Below are 20094 nucleotides of genomic sequence, written 5' to 3' on the forward strand. Positions count from 1 at the left end.
TTTGCTATACTGGGGGTGGGTGTGGCCAGTGCATGACACATTTTGCCCCTTGGCCGCGAGTTTGACACCCCTGCTCTAGATCTTTTGTTTACATCATAATGAAGTAAACTCAAATTTACCATCAGAAAAAAAGCTTGGTGGTTATACTAGTCTCCTGCTTGTGTTGTTGGAAGTTTTTATGGGTTTTCTAGCTGCTATATGGGGTGTCTGTCTGTCTGTCTATCTTTATTGTATAGGCCAGTGATGGCTAACCTTTTTGCCATCGCGTGCCAGGAGAGGGGGGGCGGGGGAGGGTCGTGCGCGCACGTGCCCACACCGATAATTCTATGCGCCCTGCACATGCGTGCACAACCCCCCTCGCCCCCGCTGGTAGGCCCGTTTTTCTTTCTTACCTGGTTCTAGATCCTCTCTATTTATCTGGGAAGGGCGAAAACAGCCTTTCTCACGCCCTCGGAGGCCCTCCAAAGACCTGAAACAGCCCATTTCCCAACTTCCGGTGGGACAGGAAGCCTCCAGAGCCTCTGGGGACAGCAAAAAAATGTCACTTCCTGTCCCACCAGGAGTTGGGAAATGGGCCGTTTCAGGCCTTTGGAGGGCCTCCGAGGGAGTGGGAAAGGCTGTTTTCACCCTCCGCAGATGCATAGAGAGGATCTGGAGCCAGGTAAGAAAGAAAAACGGGCCTTCCCCACGCCCCACGCCCCCCCCAGGCCCTCCGGAGGCAGGAAACAGCCTGTTTCCCTATTTCTGGTGGGCCCAGAAGGCCGAAAATCAGCTGGCCGGCGCATGCATGCACGCCAGAGCTGAGCTGGTGTGCCCACTGATATGGCTAAGCGTGCCACCTGTGGCATGCGTGCCATAGGTTCACCATCACGGGTATAGGCTTTTTACTTATTTTCATTTTCATATTTGATGCTGTCCAAAATAATATTCCTGATATGGATGATCACATAAATTGGCTAAGATATAATTATATAAAATATAATTTAATGCTCTGGTTCCTCTCCTTTACGATGTTATTACAATTACAAGATTCCCAAACTATTTTTTTTAAGAAACTAGATTATTCCTAATCTGATCTATCTCCAAAATATATAATACTTTCACTGTTTAGTAAAATATCTTTTTGACCCCTTGCTGTCATTTTATTAAAGTTCTGAAAAGTTTAAATTATGCCTGCAAGTTGTTCTTTAATAGAAGTTTTAATCTATGGTTTACTAGCGCTTTACAGGCCCATGGATAGATTTTAAAGGGTCTCTAAATTTGAATGAGAAAAACTATAACTTTACTTTTACTTTTACTTTTAATTAATTAAATATTAATTTTAATTAATATATTACTATATTAATTTTTTGTTCTTTTTTCAACACTTTAATAACTGTATTAGGGGACAAACGGCATCTGTAGGTTTCAACAGATTCTTAAAGGGGGTCCAAGGTTCCAAAGAGTACAAGAACTTCCTTTGCATATTCTAAGTTAAACATAAGTTTAATTGAGAAGAGGACAATAGCCTGTTTGAGGTTGTAGTTAAGAGCGCTAGACTAGAAGCCAGGAGATCGCGAGTTCTAGTCCTATATTAGGCATGAAGCTGACTGGGTGGCCTTAGACCAATCACTCTCTTAGCCCTGGGAAGCCTTAGGAAGAAGATAGTGGCCAACTACTTCCAAAATCTTGCCAATAAAACTGCAGGGATTAATCCAAGGAGTTACCAGGAGTCAAAACTGAGTTCCCCCCCTCCCAACAAAAAAATAATAATAAGGCACGCAATGATCCTTTGCAATTTAAGAGTTAAATAAAGGATATAGACAGATAAAAAGATATAATTTGGAAAGCCAAATCGTCAAAACCTTCCTCAGAAACTTTCAGGAAACCATATCAAAAGCTTAACACTCAAAGATATTATAGCTGTTGGCTCTTGCCTCTTTTTAATTACAGTAAGAGTGTTGATTAAAAATCTCCTATCATTAAACGCTTGATAACCTGAATAAATCCAGTCTGAGCTTGTACATTTTGAACATATGATGTTGCACTAGAGTTTGACTAGAATTGTCCGTTCTGATTTTAAAATGCAATTGATATTGTTCTCATTAAACATTTCCTACTGAACTTTCCAAAGTGCAAGAGATTTAAGCTGGCTCTATAATATAACTTCTGCTTTTCTAGCATTATAATATTATTATATTCTCCATTCTTTTAAGATAATAATGGGAATCAGTAGTGGAGCTTTTTCAGCAACTACACCAGGACAAGACTAATTTTAAACTATATGAAGCTGTCTTATCTAAAATTAGCAAGAGTTAGTGTCAACTAAAATTCAGCGTATAGACTCTAGATCAGAAGTGTCAAACTTGCGGCCCGCAGGCTGGATACGTCACACACTGGTCATGCTCACCCCCAGTTTAGCAAAGGGCAAAAAAGTCGCGAGTTTGACACCTCTGCTCTAGATGATATGGCAACATGTGATTAAAAAAAACTAGCAATCCATTTCAATCCAAACACTTAATCAACGGGAAAATGTAACTAGTCTGTTCTTATTCATCCATATCATGCTATATTATAAATTAAGATAGTATATCTACACTGCCATTTGTCAATTGCATTGATTGACTGGGAATATGCCTCTGACACCATAATTGGTAGAAAACAGGTGCAGAGCAGCAAATGCTTAATTCCTTTTTCTTTCTTTGCTTTCTTCCTGATTAATATTACCTATTGTTTCCCAAGCCACTTTTATTCCAGTAGTATGTTTAGGTGGGTCACGCTTGCATCTGAAACCTGAGATTTGGATGGCCCCAACCTTGTAGGCCTTCTGTAAGACCTGGATGTTTCCCATACAGCAGGGTGACTCCATTGTTATGATTTGAAATGGAATTGATCTTGGGTTGGGTTCAGTTCCATTATGTTTTATTTTGTGTTCTTTTTATCTTGTTAGCCTGGTTCTTGGTTTTTAATTCTATGTTTAGCTGACCAAGGTCATAATATATGATTTGACATCCATTAAATTTATTACAACAAACAATTTTCCCAGTGCAGCTGGGAAAGGAGAATGGGCAGGAGAAAAGGGATTAAGGTATCTCCTCACTGCCGTTCCATTTTAAATTGGATCCCAATCCCCTCCTCAGTTTTCTCCAAATAATAAGTGGTTTACAAAAGCAATGCCATTTCTTTTGTCTACCAAGGTGTCTACTGCTGAAGATATTTCTCTGAATAGAGCCAAATGCTTCCTGATTTAAAATAAATGAAATTGCTACTTTCAAAAACACATCACTCTCACTATAACCATATTTTTCTATGTAAGCTTTTAAAGACTAAACATAAATATCTTGAGACAACCTTCCATGTGTGTGAGGAAACTAATATAAAAATAATATGAATTCACTTCTAGTCTATTTTAAAACTTTTTGAAGAATGTGTTCTTCTTAAACTTCTGATTGCACTACGGCAGCTGAGAATTTTGGAAATTAAACAAAGCAAAGCACTACTGAGGATCTTAGAAACTGAGCAGAACTGGCTGTTTACACTTTTTTTCCCTTAGTAACATTATTTCTGTTTAATGAAACCATATATTACCTATTTCCTTAGTTTCTTATGACTATAATAACTTTGTTGTTTATGATTTTTGTTGATTGCTTTTATTTAATATCCTATTATGATTTATATTGATTGCTTATTTAGTGTCCTATGGCTATCACTAAGTGTTGTGTCATGATTTATGATTTATGATTATTGTATTTTGTATTTTATGATTATGATCATGCTTTATCATATGTTGCCTATGTTCACTGAGAGCTTATGCACCAGAGACAAATTTCTTGTGTATCCAGTCACACTTGGCCAATAAGGTTCTGTTCCGTTCCGTTCCGTTCCATTCCATTCCATTCCATTCCATTCCATTCCATTCTATTCCAGTACCTGTTTTTGTTTATCAGTCCTCTCAAACAGATGAATAATTCACATCAGTGTGTATCAATCAGTCACTTAAAAGAAAATGAAAATGCTTAACCAGAGAACCCTATTAAAATAGTGGTAAACCAAGCAGAATAGAACTGTTTTGTCTGCCCTGTTACATCTCCAGGATCAATTGGATCTGTAGAGGAGGCCCTTATCTCATATTTCCGTCAATTTAAATTCTCTTTTGATAGTAAGGCTACCTCTGATGAAGATAGGAAAAAGAAGTTGATCAATTTTAAACAAATTTTTAGCAATAGTGCTACTAAATCATTAAAAAGGTCATTGAAAATGTATAGCTAAAGTTATCTCTAATAATTTTTTGCAGCTTAAGGTACTTGAATGCTTCTGCCAACAAACTGGAAATGTTACCTCCAGCCACTCTTTCAGAGGAGACCCATAGTATTTTACAAGAACTGTATTTGACCAACAATCACCTCACAGATAAAAGTGTCCCCTTGTTAACCGGTCATCCTCACCTGAAGATACTACATATGGCTTATAATCGCTTGCAAAGCTTTCCCGCAAGGTAAAAAAGCATGGTAGTAGCTGATTCTCTTCTTAAATACATTTGAGTTATTTATATGATTATTTAAAGGTTGTTAGATATTTCACTAAATGGTAGCTTCTTTTTGAGTAAATATAGTACTGACCCTGTGCAATTGGACTCGCTAATAAATGAGTAGCATACCAGAGTTTCATTATGCTTCTTCTTTCATCCATCTTTGGATGACATGCTAAACAAATCATGGATGAGGATAACCATCATTTATAAACCATGTGCAATTATATGAAGAAGCATAACTTAAAAGAGTTCTGATGGATTATAATTTACCTTGCTTGAATTGAAAATGTCTTGCAGTATATTTCAAGAAGATCAGACTGAATTCAAATATTTGTGTATTCATTGGCAGAAATAGCGGTAGTTTGGATATATAGACTGAACTCAGTTTAAGTTTGTAGTGTAAAATTAGTATGCACTTGAAAAAGATTTGTCACGGGAAATAATCTATATTTATATATTTGTAAAACATGTCTTTGAAAGTTGAACACAGTTTCAGGGTTTATTTGGAGGAAATTTGTCTCTGATCTTTCACTCAGGAAGCCCTAATTGTCAATTAGAGAAGGAAATGTAATCTTCCAGATTTAAGTTTAAATCACAAGGCATGTCTTTTGTTTAGGCTCAACGAATGCCAAGTTTTGTCTGTTGGAAACTGTTTCATGGGCTATTTTGGAATCAGCTATATCTGCATGTCTTAAAAATTGAATGGCTTTGGAATCCAATTATTTTAGAAGACTAATGATAAGAAAAGTAACCAGAGGACCAAGGTTATAATTGTAAAAAAGTTAATATCACAGGGATGGGAAAACCCTCATTCTCCATCTGTTATACAGTGAAGAATTTCTCTACTTAGATTTTTTAAAATGTAAGATGTGTTTTCAGGAGTCTCACATGGAAAACTAGTTAGATATATTATCTGCTTATATAGTTGTATATGTTTGTTCTTCCATGTTTTTCCACTTCCACTTCTTAAAATATTAATATCTGAAACATCCCAAAATGTGATATGAAAATTTATTTGTTGAATTTATTGAATTGTCTAATTATAAATATCCATACAAATGGCCATTTTTTATTTTTTCAGTTTTGCACAAAATAACATTTTAAAATATCATAAAGGCAATAGAGCAGACATTTTTTGCAATGGACATATCAATTGTCACATACTATTTTGTACAAGCCAAGCATGGAAAGGCTTCAGGATACAGGTTGTCCTCGACATATGACCATAATTGAGCCTAAAATTTAGGTTTCTAAGTGAAACATTTGTTAAGTGAGCTTTCCCCTATTTTATGACCTTTCTTGCCACAGTTCTTAAGAGGATCACTGCAGTTGTTAAGTTAGTAAGATGGTCGTTAAGTGAATCTGGCTTCCCCATTGATTTTGTTTATCAGAAGGTCGCAATGGTGACCCTAGGAAACAGCAATCATCATATATATGAGTCAGTGCCAAGTGTCTGAATTTTGATCATGTGACCACGGAGATGCTACAGTGGTTGTAAGTGTGAAAAACAGACCTAAGTCACTTTTTTCAGTGCCATTGTAACTTTGAATGGTCAGTAAATGGATGGTTGTAAGTCGAGAACCACCTGTACTTTGGCCTTTAAAGTCATTATTCTAAGGGAATACTTTGGTTTTTATGCTCAAAATCTTTCTGTTTCCTTTGTGTGTAGTAAAATGGCCAAACTTGAAGAGTTGGAAGAAATTGATGTTAGTGGCAATAAGCTGAAATCTATTCCAACGACAATCATGAATTGTCGCCGCATGCATACTGTGATTGCACACTCCAACTGCATTGAAGTCTTTCCAGAAGTCATGCAACTTGGCGAGATCAAGGTAGGGGTTTCATAAGAATTTATTTATTTATTTATTTATTTATTTGTTTAAATTTCTATACCGCCCTTCTCCAAATAGGACTCAGGGCGGTGCACAGCCTAAGTAAAAACAAAGCATACAAAATTTAAAAAACAGTATTAAAATAATTAAATATTCTGGCTGTAAATTAAAACAACCCAATTTACTCCTAAAGCTTCTTCTAGTTGCTTGGAGGTAATCATCCATTGTGAAAATAGAGCTTTTTTTTTTTTTTTACATATCTCCAATTAGGATAGGATTTTTCATGGATTTCTCATGTGTATTTAAATAGCAATAGCACTGAGACTTATATACCGCTTCACGGTACTTTACAGTCCTCTCTAAGCTGTTTAAAGAGTCAGCATATTGCCCCCAACAATCTGGGCCCTCATTTTACCGACCTCGAAAGGATAGAAGGCTGAATCAACCTTGAGCTTGGTGGTGATGAAGTTACATTCTGTCCATGTTCTATATAGAAAATCGTGTATTCTCCATTCAAAGAGAAAGATGGTTCCTGGAAGAGTTCGGAGCACTAATAGATATTTGAAATATTGGTATTGTGACTGGAGCAGTGTGACAGAGAGAGAGAGAGAGAGAGAGAGAGAGAGAAGGAGAGGGAGAGAACAACTTAAATACTAAAAGTTTTTGTAAAGTGAGACATCTTACATCAATGCTTAAGGTAGCAATACAATTATTCCATCTTCCTTAAGATGTCAAGACAACCTTTTGCTCTGAGTTGGCCATGTGAGATTGCATTACTTATTTGATGCATTTCTAAAACTTCGCTAGGTTGATAGTAGTATTCATGCTGTTATATTTCCAACTTTTGTTTCAAGTGCTCTTTTTCTGGAAAACAATTGCCCTGTTACCCTGAACACAAATTAAAATTCAATGAAATTCTCTGTTGTGTAAAATAAGTAGTTTTAAAACAAGTAATTTTAAAACTTTTAATAATTACCATGATTTAGCCCTGTCTTCTTTCCTTTCTACCTATCACTGTACTCCCAATATTAGACCCAACTGGATATTTTAATGTCTTCAGCAGTATTCCAGTTCATTGGCATTCATTATCTGTTATTTTGTGACAACTTAAAATTTTGGTTTTCAGTGCAGCCTGCATTTTGAAATTGATTTTAAATGCACCTTTAAATTCACAACATAGCTCTGTATTAAAAGCTGGTGGTGAATAATAACAGCTCTGTCAGAATTATGACAGTCCCTTTCCGCAATTGGCTTCTAATCTATGTATTTATAAAATTACTTTTAATTAAAACTCACTTAACACTGATGTGCTCTATTAGCTTAAGGATAATAATTACCCTCTTAACACAGACAGTAGACAAATCACTATTCATTCTGCAACAAACATGGAGGTTATTTAATGAAGCATAAAGTTTAGAAAAGTTACAGAATTAAATTAGGCTCACTCAGAGTCATTAAATAGTGTGCAACCTTCCAGGATTTTCAGAAATCAGACATAGAAGAAAGGGGAAAAAATACAGCTGTTAACCAGTCATGTACATTAGTTAGAATATCAGCTGCTCTCTGCTTTATTTTTAACATTTCATGACGGCATGTTAGATTAAAGGAGGATTACTTCAAGGAATGTTTATATTAAATAATCATATCTTGTGTGTTGTTGAGGCCATTGTAGAATTTGCTCAATAGAGGGTGGTGGAGGAGGAGGTTGGCTTAATTCTATTAAATGGCAGGAAAAGGCTCTCAGCTCTGCCACTTCAGACTGCAGCTGCATATTTATTGGGTTACTCCCTCTGCTAAATGACAATACTTACCCACCGGAAATGAGATATTAAGGAATAAAGCTTATTCTACATTCTTGATTTATGCAATAATTTTCTCAATAGTGAAGTTCCCGAGTGGTGGGTGGAGCCTTCCATTATCTGTGCACCAACCTCTGGTCTGAAATGGTACAGTCCAGATCTTGGTTTATTACTGTGCATGTTACTTGTGACAGTTGGAACTCTGATTTCTTACTATAGTCTTATGTAACAATTAGCCATCTGTGTTCCGAAGACCCGTGGCCTGTTTACGTTAACTCTCCCCTCGTTCTTCAGTGTGTGGACCTGAGCTGTAATGAGCTGACCGAAGTCACGTTGCCTGAAACTTTGCCTCCGAAGCTGCAGGAACTAGACCTGACTGGAAACCCCAGACTAGTTCTGGATCACAAAACCTTGGAGCTGCTGAAGTAAGGAGCCGTCCATGTTATTACACAATAGGCAAAAGGGTACACGATGCACTTGGGGAAAAGCACTTGTTATGTAAACATTAACTGCCCATAATTTTTTTTTTGTAATGACTATGTTCAGGAGGACTGTTTTTCTTTTGAAACTCAGTAAATAACTGGTTTGGTAAATAAGAGCCCAGAGCCCAGTTCTTATACTTTAATGGTCCCTGCTTGTCCAAGATCACCTTGAACCCAAACAATGGTTTCTTTTTGCTCTTGACCTTCACCCTTCCATTTTGAAGATGGGGAGCACTTCCCCCCACCTTCCACTCAGAGAATCAAGAAGCAGGAGCAAAAACTAGTATTTTTTAATTTATTTTTTACTTTCCCCCCTTCCAGTCATTTTTGATTCTGTTCATGTCTGTCTTTTTCCCAGTTAAGTTGAGAGAGTGACCAGCTCTCAAGGTCATCCAGTGAGTTTCCTGGTTGGAGATTTGAACTCTGATCATGTCCCTTTACTCCTGTTTTGCTGTGCTGAATGCTCAAGCCCTCAACTGTGTTTCTTGGCTTATGATAAAAGTGGCTGCTGCCCATCCCTGCATCCTGAAGAACTAAAGGAAACAAAATGTCTTTGTCCCTTCCAAAGTGATTATATATTTACATATTTATGAGCCTGACATATCTCCTATGATCCCAAAATTTGTTACTATTGGTTACTACTGTGGGCATGGCTTGGGGGGGGGTGTAATGTGACTGGGTGGGCGTGGCCAATTTTTTTTTTAAAAAAAACTTTTAAAACCATTTTTTCTACAACCTCTTGTTCGGCGAAGAGATTGTAAAAAAAATGCTTTCAAAAGGCTCTGATGATCCCAGCTGAGTTGCCTGATCGGCAGAGGCTTTTTTTCTTTTAAATGCCTCTGACGATCAGGCAATTCAGCTGGGATCATCAGAGGCATTTAAAAGAAAAAAAGGGGTTTTTTTTTTTAAATGCCTCTGACGATCCAAGTTGAGTTGCCTGAGCAGCAGAGGCTTTTTTTCTTTTCAAAGCCTTTGATGATCCCAGCTGAGCCGCGCGTCATCAGAGGCTTTTTTTTTTACTTTTAAAAGCATTTTTTCAATGAAAGAAGTTGTAGAAAAAATGGTTTTAAAAGTTAAAAAAAAAAGCCTCTGATGATTGTGCAGCTCAGCTGGGCATGGGGGGGGGGCAGGGATTTTTGCTACCGGTTCTCCGAACCACCCGCCGCCATCGCTACCGGATCTAGTGATCCGGTCCAAACCGGGAGCATTTCACTCCTGATTTTTCAGCTAAATCTACTAGCCCTATCAAGAAAATGTCAAGTTTCTTGTGTGAGTTGCAGGGTCTTATGTACACAGCACATATTCTTTCTTTTTCTTTTTTTTCTTTTGCACTTCATACTAAAATGGGATAAGCCTCTTTATGAAATATTGAAAGATATGCTATTTTGAGCAAAAGGACTTTGTCTCTCATAACTTTCAAATATAACGTGATCTGAATTTGCTGACTCATGACTTGTCACGGTCAAAGTTCTCTTTTGGTGAACTTTATTTCCACTATATCTGTACAAGGAAATAATTGTGCGGTTTTTGACTGCATTCTTGAATTGCACAACAGCTTCCTTGTGGCACTGTCATATTGCTGTGAAGATTTCTGCTTCTTGTCTTTCTCTGACTGGTCCAAAAATCAGTCTTCTGTGGCCATTGTAAGCCCCTGGTTACAAGGGATGAGATTGTCAGCAAATGTATATCTGTCATTTTTCAAAGAGTTTTATCAGAGATCACTTTCTCAGTTCTTTGTAAATCTCTACATTACTTTCAGTCATTTTATGAACTTGTATAAACATATCCTGCATGAATTACAATTAACACAATATAGTTGCCTAGAACAGAATCTTCCAGTTCAGTTTAGTAAGTACCTTCAGACACTTCTGGAAACTCCACTCCTTTTGACAAACTTGTCAAAGCCCAACCCTTGGCATACTGTGCTGCCTGCCAACAATTAATTATCCCCTGCTTCCAGTTCAGGGCCCAGATAACACACCGTTTTTGCATAGGATTGTGTCATTCAGGTCATGCATAAAGAATCTTATCTTAACATGCAGTGGCTTTTCCTAAGTTCTGCATGACCAAGTTAAATAGACTCTAACAAATAGGCTCAAACCCCTTCTCATTCCTAGTGTTGGAACCACCAGGAGAGAGAAGGTAAAGCCATCCTGAGTGGTATCTTTTACCATTATTAGGTTAGTTCTTTCCCCGTCACATCAGTATGAGAAGAAAAAAACAATCCAAAGATATGCAATATCCCGAAGTTACTAGATTGCCCACTACCAAAAAATGGAGAGGAGAGAAAGAGGGAGAGGAGGGGAGAGTAGAAAATTTGTAAGGTCTCTTGTCAAAAGAGTTGCCTGTTTTTAAGGAAACATTTTTTTCCCTTAGCTAACAGAAGCGGACAGGACTGATAGAAACTATAATCTAGAGCGGGAATTATCAAACTTTTTAATTTGAAGTAAAGGTAGTCCTTGACCTATGACCACAACTCAGTCTAAAATTTCTGTTGCTAAGTAGTAGGCAGTACTAAGTGAATTTTGCCCCATTTTATGACCTTCCTTGCCACAGTTGTTAACTGGATCATTGCAGTTATTAAGTGAATCTGGCTTCCTCATTGACTTCGCTTGTCAGAAGGTTGCAAAAAGTGATCACTTGGAACACTGCAACCATCATAAATATGAGTCAGTTGCCAAGCATCTGAATTTTGATCACGCAACCATGGGGATGGTGCAACAGTTGTAAGTGTGAAAAAGAATCTAGTCCCATTGTAACTTTGAACAGTCACTAAATGAACTGTTGTAAGGTGAGGACTTACCTCTATGTTTTTGAGTAGTCTTCCAAAATGACTTCTAGATAGACTTAATTAACAGGGAGCACATTAATAATATTAGGGATGTGCAAAACATTTTCATTTTGAAAAGTTTTTAAGTGCAGCATTTTAAGAAAGACTTGGCTTCAGTGCTTAACTTTTGATTTCAGTGGAACATGGGATGATTTGGCATTTTGGTTTGAGCTCAAAGCCAACAGGTTCCAAGCTTGAAATCTTCTCTTTTGAGCTTGAAAGTATTCAACGTGCTTAAAATGGGATGTTTGCCACTTGAGACAAGGCATTTTGTGACATTCGATGCTCAGAATGGTTTGAAACAAATGATTTTGCTCACTCTAGAGGACACCAAGTTCCTATAGTGCTCTCTGCTGCTTTTTTAAAAAAATCCTTCCCTGTCATCCCGTTTAATGTGCTACAATATACTTCTGATTACCCCAGCTTAACTTTTATCTTTTGGGAGGTGGGGCAAGAATGCAAACTTCTCAACCAATTGCTGAGCAGCAGAAGCTCATCATTCCCCCCCCCCCCAAGTACTATAAAGCTTCATATTTACCACCTAACGTGGCTAACAGATTGCAAGTCAGCAGTAGGACTGGTGGAGGGGACAAAGGGCAGAATTTTCAGAGCCTTGAAAGAAGCGTTTAGGGGATTTATAGGAGCAAAGCAAGCGCCTGAAACACCCTACATCTCCCTCAAATTGCATTATAATCTTTTGTAGTTGTCCAAATTGAAAAAACTTAGGCCAGAAAAGTTTAGCATGCTGCTGCTGATGCCACACCCTCTCTACCTACAGGTAGGACATAAGAACAAAGTATGGCCTCCTGTCCAAAAATGGTTAGCTATGCTTGAGCTAAAATGGCATGATACATGGGAAAGAAAAGAGTGATGAAAAAGGGCAAGGTACATAAGAAAACCCTTATTCTTTTCTCTTCCCTTCTTCTCACTATTCCACGCCGGTGGAATTGACTTCTTAGGCAAGCTGATGGTGGCCCTGCTTACTTTCTTTCAGTGGCCAGGAGCCACACTGGAGGGGTGGCGGCAGAGGTGGGTTTCAGCAGGTTCTGACCAGTTCTAGAGAACCGGTAGCGGAAATTTTGAGTAGTTCAGAGAACCGGTAGTAAAAATTCTGACTGCCCCCGCCCCCATCTATTCTCTGCCTCCCAAGTCCCAGCTAATAGGGAGGAAATGGGGATTTTGCAGTAACCTTTCCTTGGAGTGGGGTGGGAATGGAGATTTTACAGTATCCTTCCCCTGCCACGCCCACCAAGCAATGCCGCACCTACCAAGCCACACCCACAGAACCAGTAGTAAAAAAATTTGCATTATTGAACTTAGAAAGAGGCTCTCACTTTCTTTAAAGTGACAGAATTTCAGCTTAATCAGGCTAAATTATGCTAAACTGTCTTTAGATATACACACAAACTGTAATGCCTTCCCTTGCCCTTCCTCGGATGTTTGCAATGAATGCTTCTTTAACTCCTTGCTCATGTTTCCTAGCTGAGTTATTTGCCTCCTTCGGAAAGATCATCATGAATAGCAATAACACATATACCGCTTCACAGTGCCTTACAACCCTCTCTAAGCGGTTTTACAAAGTCAGCATATTGCCCCCAACAATCTGGGTCCTCATTTTACTGACCTCAGAAGGATGGAAGGCTGAGTCAACCTTGAAGCCAGTGAGACTCAAACTGCCGAACTGCTGGCAGCCAGCAGTTAGCAGAAACAGCCTGCAGTACTGCATTCCAACCACTGTGCCACCACGGCTCCTGAACTAAGAATTATTTGCTTGTTTTGAACTATATCTCAGGATCAGCAGCAGTAGCATCCAAATCTGCAAGAGTCATGTATTTATATAAAGCAGGTTAAATTATATGCTTTGTTTTACTCTCCTTTTTTAAAAAAATAAATAAAAATAGTTTATAAAAATAAACATTGATTCATTCAGCCTATTGCACTCTATATTTGTGTTAAGCACTAGCATTTAAACAGTTCCAGGGGCTTTTTTTGTCGGGTGGCAGCTAAAATTCAGACAAGTATGTGGGTGAAGTTTGCCATCAGAGTTCTGGATTGCAGGATAAAACGTTGCTCATGGGCAAAGAGAAAGTGTGTAAGTGCGGCCAACTTAAGCAGGGTACATGGGTGTGGATTTATGACTATACACATACAAACAAACACTTACAGAAACATAGACACACAAAAATGACTTTGGATGAATACAAGTTAAATACTTTTACTGAAAAATAAACCCAAAAAACGGTGAAATGCAGGAATTAAAAAAGGCAATTATGCCAGAACGCGTGGGAGGGAAAACCATTTTCATCTGTGCATAGCTGTTTATTTTTTGTAATACCCTATTCAGGCAACTAATTAACTTGCCTTATTATTAACATTTCTAATTTCCTTTTTTAAATATATTTGACAACACTTTTTTAGCAAAGCAGAGTAAAGAATATAGTACTCTTAACTATTAAATGGTCTTTTTTCTTGCGTATTCAGGGATTCTCATCACTGCTATCGTAAATACATTCTCGCCTAGTGACTTAAAATAAAACCTACAAACATGACACAAAATTAGCAGAAGATAACGGGGACTGCTTCCTTTTCTTTTGAAGCATGGATGCTTGAGCGTTTTTGTTTCTCTTTATAGTAATATTCGTTGCTTCAAGATTGACCAACCTTCTGCCGGAGATGCCTCTGGAGCCCCAGCAGTGTGGAGCCATGGTTACACTGAAGCATCCGGAGTTAAGAACAAGTAAGCTGTTCAAAATCACTTGCAAGGCTTTTAGCCTGACTTTCCCCTTATCAGTATATTCACCTGTGTGGGAGGGGGCACTTCTGTTGGATCTAGCTTAACCGTGGCATTGGATGGGCTACTGAGCAACCAGATCTGGAGGGATGATAAATATAACATTCAGAAATCTTTGCAGGCAGCAGTGTAAAAATTTAAGGGTGCAATAAAATAAACAAGCATACCTGTTAAAAATTTTTTAAAAAATATCTTAATTAGAAAGAGATTTAATCTTACATGCTCACAAATTGTGTGTGCATGTGTGTATGAATGGGAGGGGTGGGGGTGGGGAGTCATTTGATAGTGGTCCCAAAGGCCATGTTGCCACCTCCTCTCTTCTCTTTGTGTAAAACACTCTCTATGCTTTTAGAGCAGGCCATAAAAATTTTTCAGAATGAAATGGTGTACTAGACAAGGTCAGGTCTAAAAGTGGATTGATCTGATAGGTATTCAATTAAGCTTAATATTGACACGGCTTTCCCTGTATTTATTCATTTTGGCCCTCCTGTCCTGCAAAAAAAAAAAAAAAAAGTTCTGCAGCCATATTTTAACGATGCCGGAGTGTCAGCTTGTGCATTCCTGTTAGAGGGAGGACCAATTAAGCTGCTTTGAAGTTCCTTACAACTTGGCACAGCTACTATCCCTCACATTCTTTGCTAGGGAGCTATTTTTAACCCAGGTGGCAAAACTGAGGAATTCCAGGCCTACTGACACCAGTGTCTTTACTTCAAGGGTGCCCCCTTTCTTTTCTAAAAGATTCATGGATTATTTAGTCTCACCGATTACGTTTCCTACACAAGTTAGTATTTCTGACAGCTTTAACAAACATGACTTCCTCAGCATTGCACTATATCAGAAGTCAGCAACCTGCGGCTCCGGAGCCGCATATGGCTCTTTCACCCCTCTCCTGCGGCTCCCTGTCACTCAAAATATGCATCCAACCACCAATGTGCGACACCCGCCAGCACATGATTTATTGAGCTTTCCAACCCCCAGTAGGCTAACCATGGATAAATCCATGAAAAGAAAAGTTTCAGAAGAAAACAGAATGTTTAATTCAACTACATACGCTAGTTTTGTGGCCACTCAAGAAATAGTCAGGCATGGGAAGGGTTTTGTGGCTTCTGCTGTTTTCTTTTCTGTGGGAAATGGGTCCAAATGGCTCTTTGAGTGTTTAAGGTTGCAGACCCCTGCACTATACTCAGGTAAGTCACATGAGGTTACTTTTTTCCTCCCCTACAAATTCAAATTTAAATATGGTGAGCCTTTGAGGATATGTTGGTCTCAGCCTTCCTGGACAAACCAATTTTGAAAAGTGCAGTGAATGACTGAGATGAGAACAGACTGAGGGGAGCCTACTATCCCTCTCTCTACAGTAAAGGAACTGGAGGAAGATCATTCTCTGAGTGCAGAGTGGCGAATTCTTGCGTGTGCCTATGTTAACATGAATAAGGAGAGTGTGTCGGGTACGGATATGATGCTTTTGAATAGGCGCTGTGAAATTGAACTCACTGATTTACAAACGTGAATCTGTTCACTTGAAGCTATTCCTCATTTTCAGAATGCAGTGGAATCCTTGAGTTCACTAGTTATGGTTTGAAAAAAGCCTTAAGTGCAAATTATATATCATTTCTATTTATAATGCTCCATTTGGGGACTGGTTCCCAAGGTTACATTTGTATTGCTTTGCTATAGTATGGAAATGTAGAGTCCTTGGTGCACTCCAATCTTAATTCTTTTGTTAGCAGAGTAAGTAACAATTTTTGGTGTTAATCCCCACTTATCTGGGTGCTGATTACTGGTAAGGAGTTCTGATCTTTTTAGCTTTTTTATTGTCTCTTTTAATAGTATATACATGTTGTTTATCTCTATGGGCTTGTTGATGGCTGATTTGTCTGAGTTCCAAACTTCCAGCTTGGTCTATGATACTCACAGTTTCCCAGTAGAAACTATGGTTAAGTCTGTCCATCTGTTGTAAAATTAATGTAACATATATTCTATAAATAGGCTTATACATGAGAAAACACACCTTATGAAGCTGCTGCCGAGATGGTAGATTTTGTTGAGAATGATATTGGGCATTGGGTGGAAGAAAGTGTCCAGTTTAATTGAGTCTTGGAAGCATGTATCTCTCTCAATCCAAAAACCCACCGATATGGGAGTAAGAAGGCTAGACCTCATGATCAGATATAGATAAAAGCTATTAAACTTTTGAGAAAGGATCTCTTTTTCACCCCCTTTGAGGCTATGATTGATTATTCATGATTGTCTTTACAAAATATTTAGAAAAACCTTACAAAATATTTTATAGGTCGTTCTTGATTTACGACCATTTAACAATGATTCAAAATTATAACAGCCTCAAAAAAAGTATCTTACAACTTGTACTCGCATTTACAACCATTATACCACTCTTGTGGTCAAGGGATCATAATTCAGGCACTTGGCAAGTAGCTCACATTTGTGATAGTTGCAGTGTCCTGCGGTCATGCGATTGTAATATATGACTTTTTTGGTGTTCATATGATTCACTTAAGGGCCGCTGTGAAATTGAGTCCAACTTAACTTTTATAACCACAACATATTACAGAAATTCCAGTCTCAATTATGATTTTAAGTCAAGGACTACCTCAGTAGTGGGTTTCAATTTCGGACGCTACCGGTTTGCTCGTGGGTGTGCGCGCATGATGCTTCTGCGCATGTGCAGAGATGTCCAGGTGGGTGGGCGGAGCCTCCCATCGCCGCCTCTACCAGTTCTGGTGGGACCGGAAGTTGGCAAATGGGCCATTTTCAGCCTCTGGAGGGGTGGTGGGGAAGGCGGTTTTCGCCCTCCCCAGACTCCTAGAGTGGAGCCTGGGGACAGCAAAAAACAAGCCTTCCGGTCCCACTGGAAGTTGGCAAATGGGCAGTTTCTGGCCTCCGGGGGGGGGAGGCCGTTTTTGCCCTCCCCAGACTCCTAGAAAGGCTCTGGAGCCTGGTGAGAGAGAAAAACGGGCCTACCGGGCCATTATTTGCCAGGAGCAGGGGGAGGGGGTGTCACATGTGTGGGGGTGGGGTGCATAAAATTATGGGTGTGGGCATGCGCAACCCCCCCCCCTTGCTCTTGGCATGCAATGGCAAAAAGGTTAGCCATCACTGATCTATAGTATAGGTAGTCCTTGACTTACAACAGTTTGTTTTGTCACTGTTCGAAGTTACATCAGCACTGAAAAAGTGATTTATGGCCATTTTTCATACTTACGACCGTTGCAGAATCCCATGGTCATGTGATTTGCATTTGGATGCTTGACAGCTGACTCACATTTATGACAGTTGCAGTCATGTGATCCTCTTTTGCGACCTTCTGACCAGCAAAGTCAGTGGGGAAACAGATTCAACCGTATTACTAACTTAGCAACTGCAGTGATTCACTTAGCAAATATGGCAAGAAAAAATCCTAAAATGGGGCAAAACTCAATTAACAAATTTGTCACTTAACAACATAAATTTTGGGCTCAGTTGCAGTCGTAAGTCGAGGACTACCTGTAAAGTCAGTTTCAGCCAAGAGGATTAGCTGAGAAGTTAGTATTCACCACTTCAGATTTTTTGCTAAGGGATTTTCTTGCTCAACATGTATAAACTGTCATTCCTAATGAAGCTGATTAACCATGGTTACACTAGTGTTTTATTCTCATGGTGCCAGTCAGAGGCCAATGCTACAAACAGGATATAGCTGCAGTAGTATATTCCCACTCACTTTTTCTGGGTATTGGTACTGAAACATGCCATCTCCATTACTGGAGAATACCTTGACTCTTCATGGCAATGAAAATTAAATGTTGACAGTCTTTAAATTATACATATTCTCTTTTCATTTTATCCTTGTAAATACCTGGGTCTCAGTAGAGGCTGTGTGACATTTGTTGCCTTGGTAGCAATTTACTCTTGCTTAATGAAATTAACATGTTGCATTAAATAAGAATGTGGTTTGCTTGATTTTTGGATTAGCTATTTTAGCCTTTGAGGTCTGTAGGCAAGGTTTGTGGATTGGCTTATGTGAACCTGGCCAGTTGTCCTTTATTCCATACATAATGATTAAGTGAACCAGTGAAATGTGTGGATCAAGCCTATTTGCAGAGTACTGCACTCCAGCCACATCAAGTTCCCTGCTGATTGAAATATTTTCACTTTTCGGATCAAAACTGTGAGCTGTTTTCCTGGGCTCTCCTTATTTGTCAGGTCCCTTTTCTGTAAGAATCTCTTTTGATTGTTTCATCATTATCCTAATGACTCTGCTTATCCTCCAAAGAACTATTTTGAGACATTTTTCTCTGGTACAGAAGGAAAGCTAATGGCATGAAGCAAGCAAACAAATAAACCCAAATTAACAAGGATGAGTTTGAAAATAAAAGGACACACATACATTACACACCCAGTGATGTTAAGAGTGAATGACTATAACAGGGTGGATTTGATTTAAATCAAGTCGATTTAAATCATGATTTAAATCACTAGTAAAAAGGCTTGATTTAAACCAACTCAATTCAAATTATAATTTTTAAAGAGCAACTGTCATCTCTGTCCCGCGGCAGCTCCTCCTCTGACCCACTGTTGAGTCACCGACAGTTCCATTCACTTCAATGGGACGGCTGGTGATGTGACAGTGGCACAACAAGGAGGGGGACGTAGTGGGCAGCAGGTGAGTGGATGGCCGCTAACAGGCTCTGCCGTGATGGATCTGAAATGACAGGTGCTCTTTAAATGTAAGGACTCATTCTTGCTGGTCGTTAGAATCTTTAATATTATTTGCAAACAAAATAAAGATTTCCTATTTAGCTTGCAGAGCTTAGATTCATTGAATGAGTGTACCAAAAACGTAAATATTGCAGAATATACAGCTTCAAGCTCCATTTCATGCTGAATAAACTAAATTATTATTTTTTATTTAAAAGGTTTTTATTTTATGATCAAACAATATACAATATAAGCAATCATTCGAACTATCATCAAGAAGAAAAAAAAAAGATTTTTCTAATCCATAATCCATCTCTAAACTCAATCTTCAACCCCTCCTCACCACCCACCACCCCCGACTTCCCAGAACAAAAACAGGGCATAGATTTCACCAAACATTCGCTAAAATAAACTAGCTAACTGCAAGATTTAATAGCTCCCAAGACCCCTTAACTCCCCTTTTACAATTTCATCAACCTCCCTTTTTATAGACTCAAAGTAGCATATAATCCAATAACTCTAAGAGTTTTAAAACCATTAACAAATATTAAGCATTCAAACCTTAAAAAATCTCTTAATATATCAATAAGGTATTCAATTCATTTACATAAACATTTTCCCCCTCCTACTTTTCTCAAAATTCAGATATTTTGAAATCTTATAACAAAAAGTAAACCTTAAATATTCAATAGTTAAATTTCTACATTTTCTCCGTTGTTCCTCTCTCCAACTTTTAAAATTTTAAAACATAAACATCAGCGTTTTAATTAACCATTAATACATAAACTAGAAAACCAAAAAAGATTAATCTTACATTCTTACTCTCAAATATTTTAAAAATCTTAAAACAAAAAATAAACCTTAATTAATCATAATCTGTACATTTACCCCCTCAGTCTTTTTTCCTCCCTCCAACTTTTAACTCCTAAAACATAATCATTTTTAGCCATTATCATTATTTAAATTTCTACATTTTTTTTGAAACATAATCATTTTAATTAACCATTAATGCATCATATTTAAAAATCAATATTTAAATTTGTACATTTTCCCCCTCAGTAGTTTTAACACCTAAAACATAATCATTTTTAACCATTAATAGAACAACTGCAAAACCAAAAAGAAAGGTTAATCTTCCATTCTTGCTTTCTTTTT

The 20094-nt window shown here is 38.2% G+C and overlaps 1 protein-coding gene across 1 annotated transcript in view; it reads left to right on the plus strand.

Annotated features, from left to right (window-relative positions):
• PHLPP1 (PH domain and leucine rich repeat protein phosphatase 1) overlaps positions 1-20094 on the plus strand; it is a 183907-nt gene that overhangs the window by 149595 nt on the left and 14218 nt on the right. The window contains exons 11-14 of the mRNA XM_060691135.2: positions 4274-4474; positions 6180-6342; positions 8436-8566; positions 14086-14190. Of these exons, the coding sequence (XP_060547118.2) occupies positions 4274-4474; positions 6180-6342; positions 8436-8566; positions 14086-14190 (600 nt within the window). The remainder of the gene's footprint in view (positions 1-4273; positions 4475-6179; positions 6343-8435; positions 8567-14085; positions 14191-20094) is intronic.

The sequence above is a fragment of the Pantherophis guttatus genome, chromosome 3, assembly GCF_059756535.1.
Source record: "Pantherophis guttatus breed Tessera chromosome 3, ASM5975653v1, whole genome shotgun sequence".
Lineage (NCBI taxonomy): Eukaryota > Metazoa > Chordata > Lepidosauria > Squamata > Colubridae > Pantherophis > Pantherophis guttatus.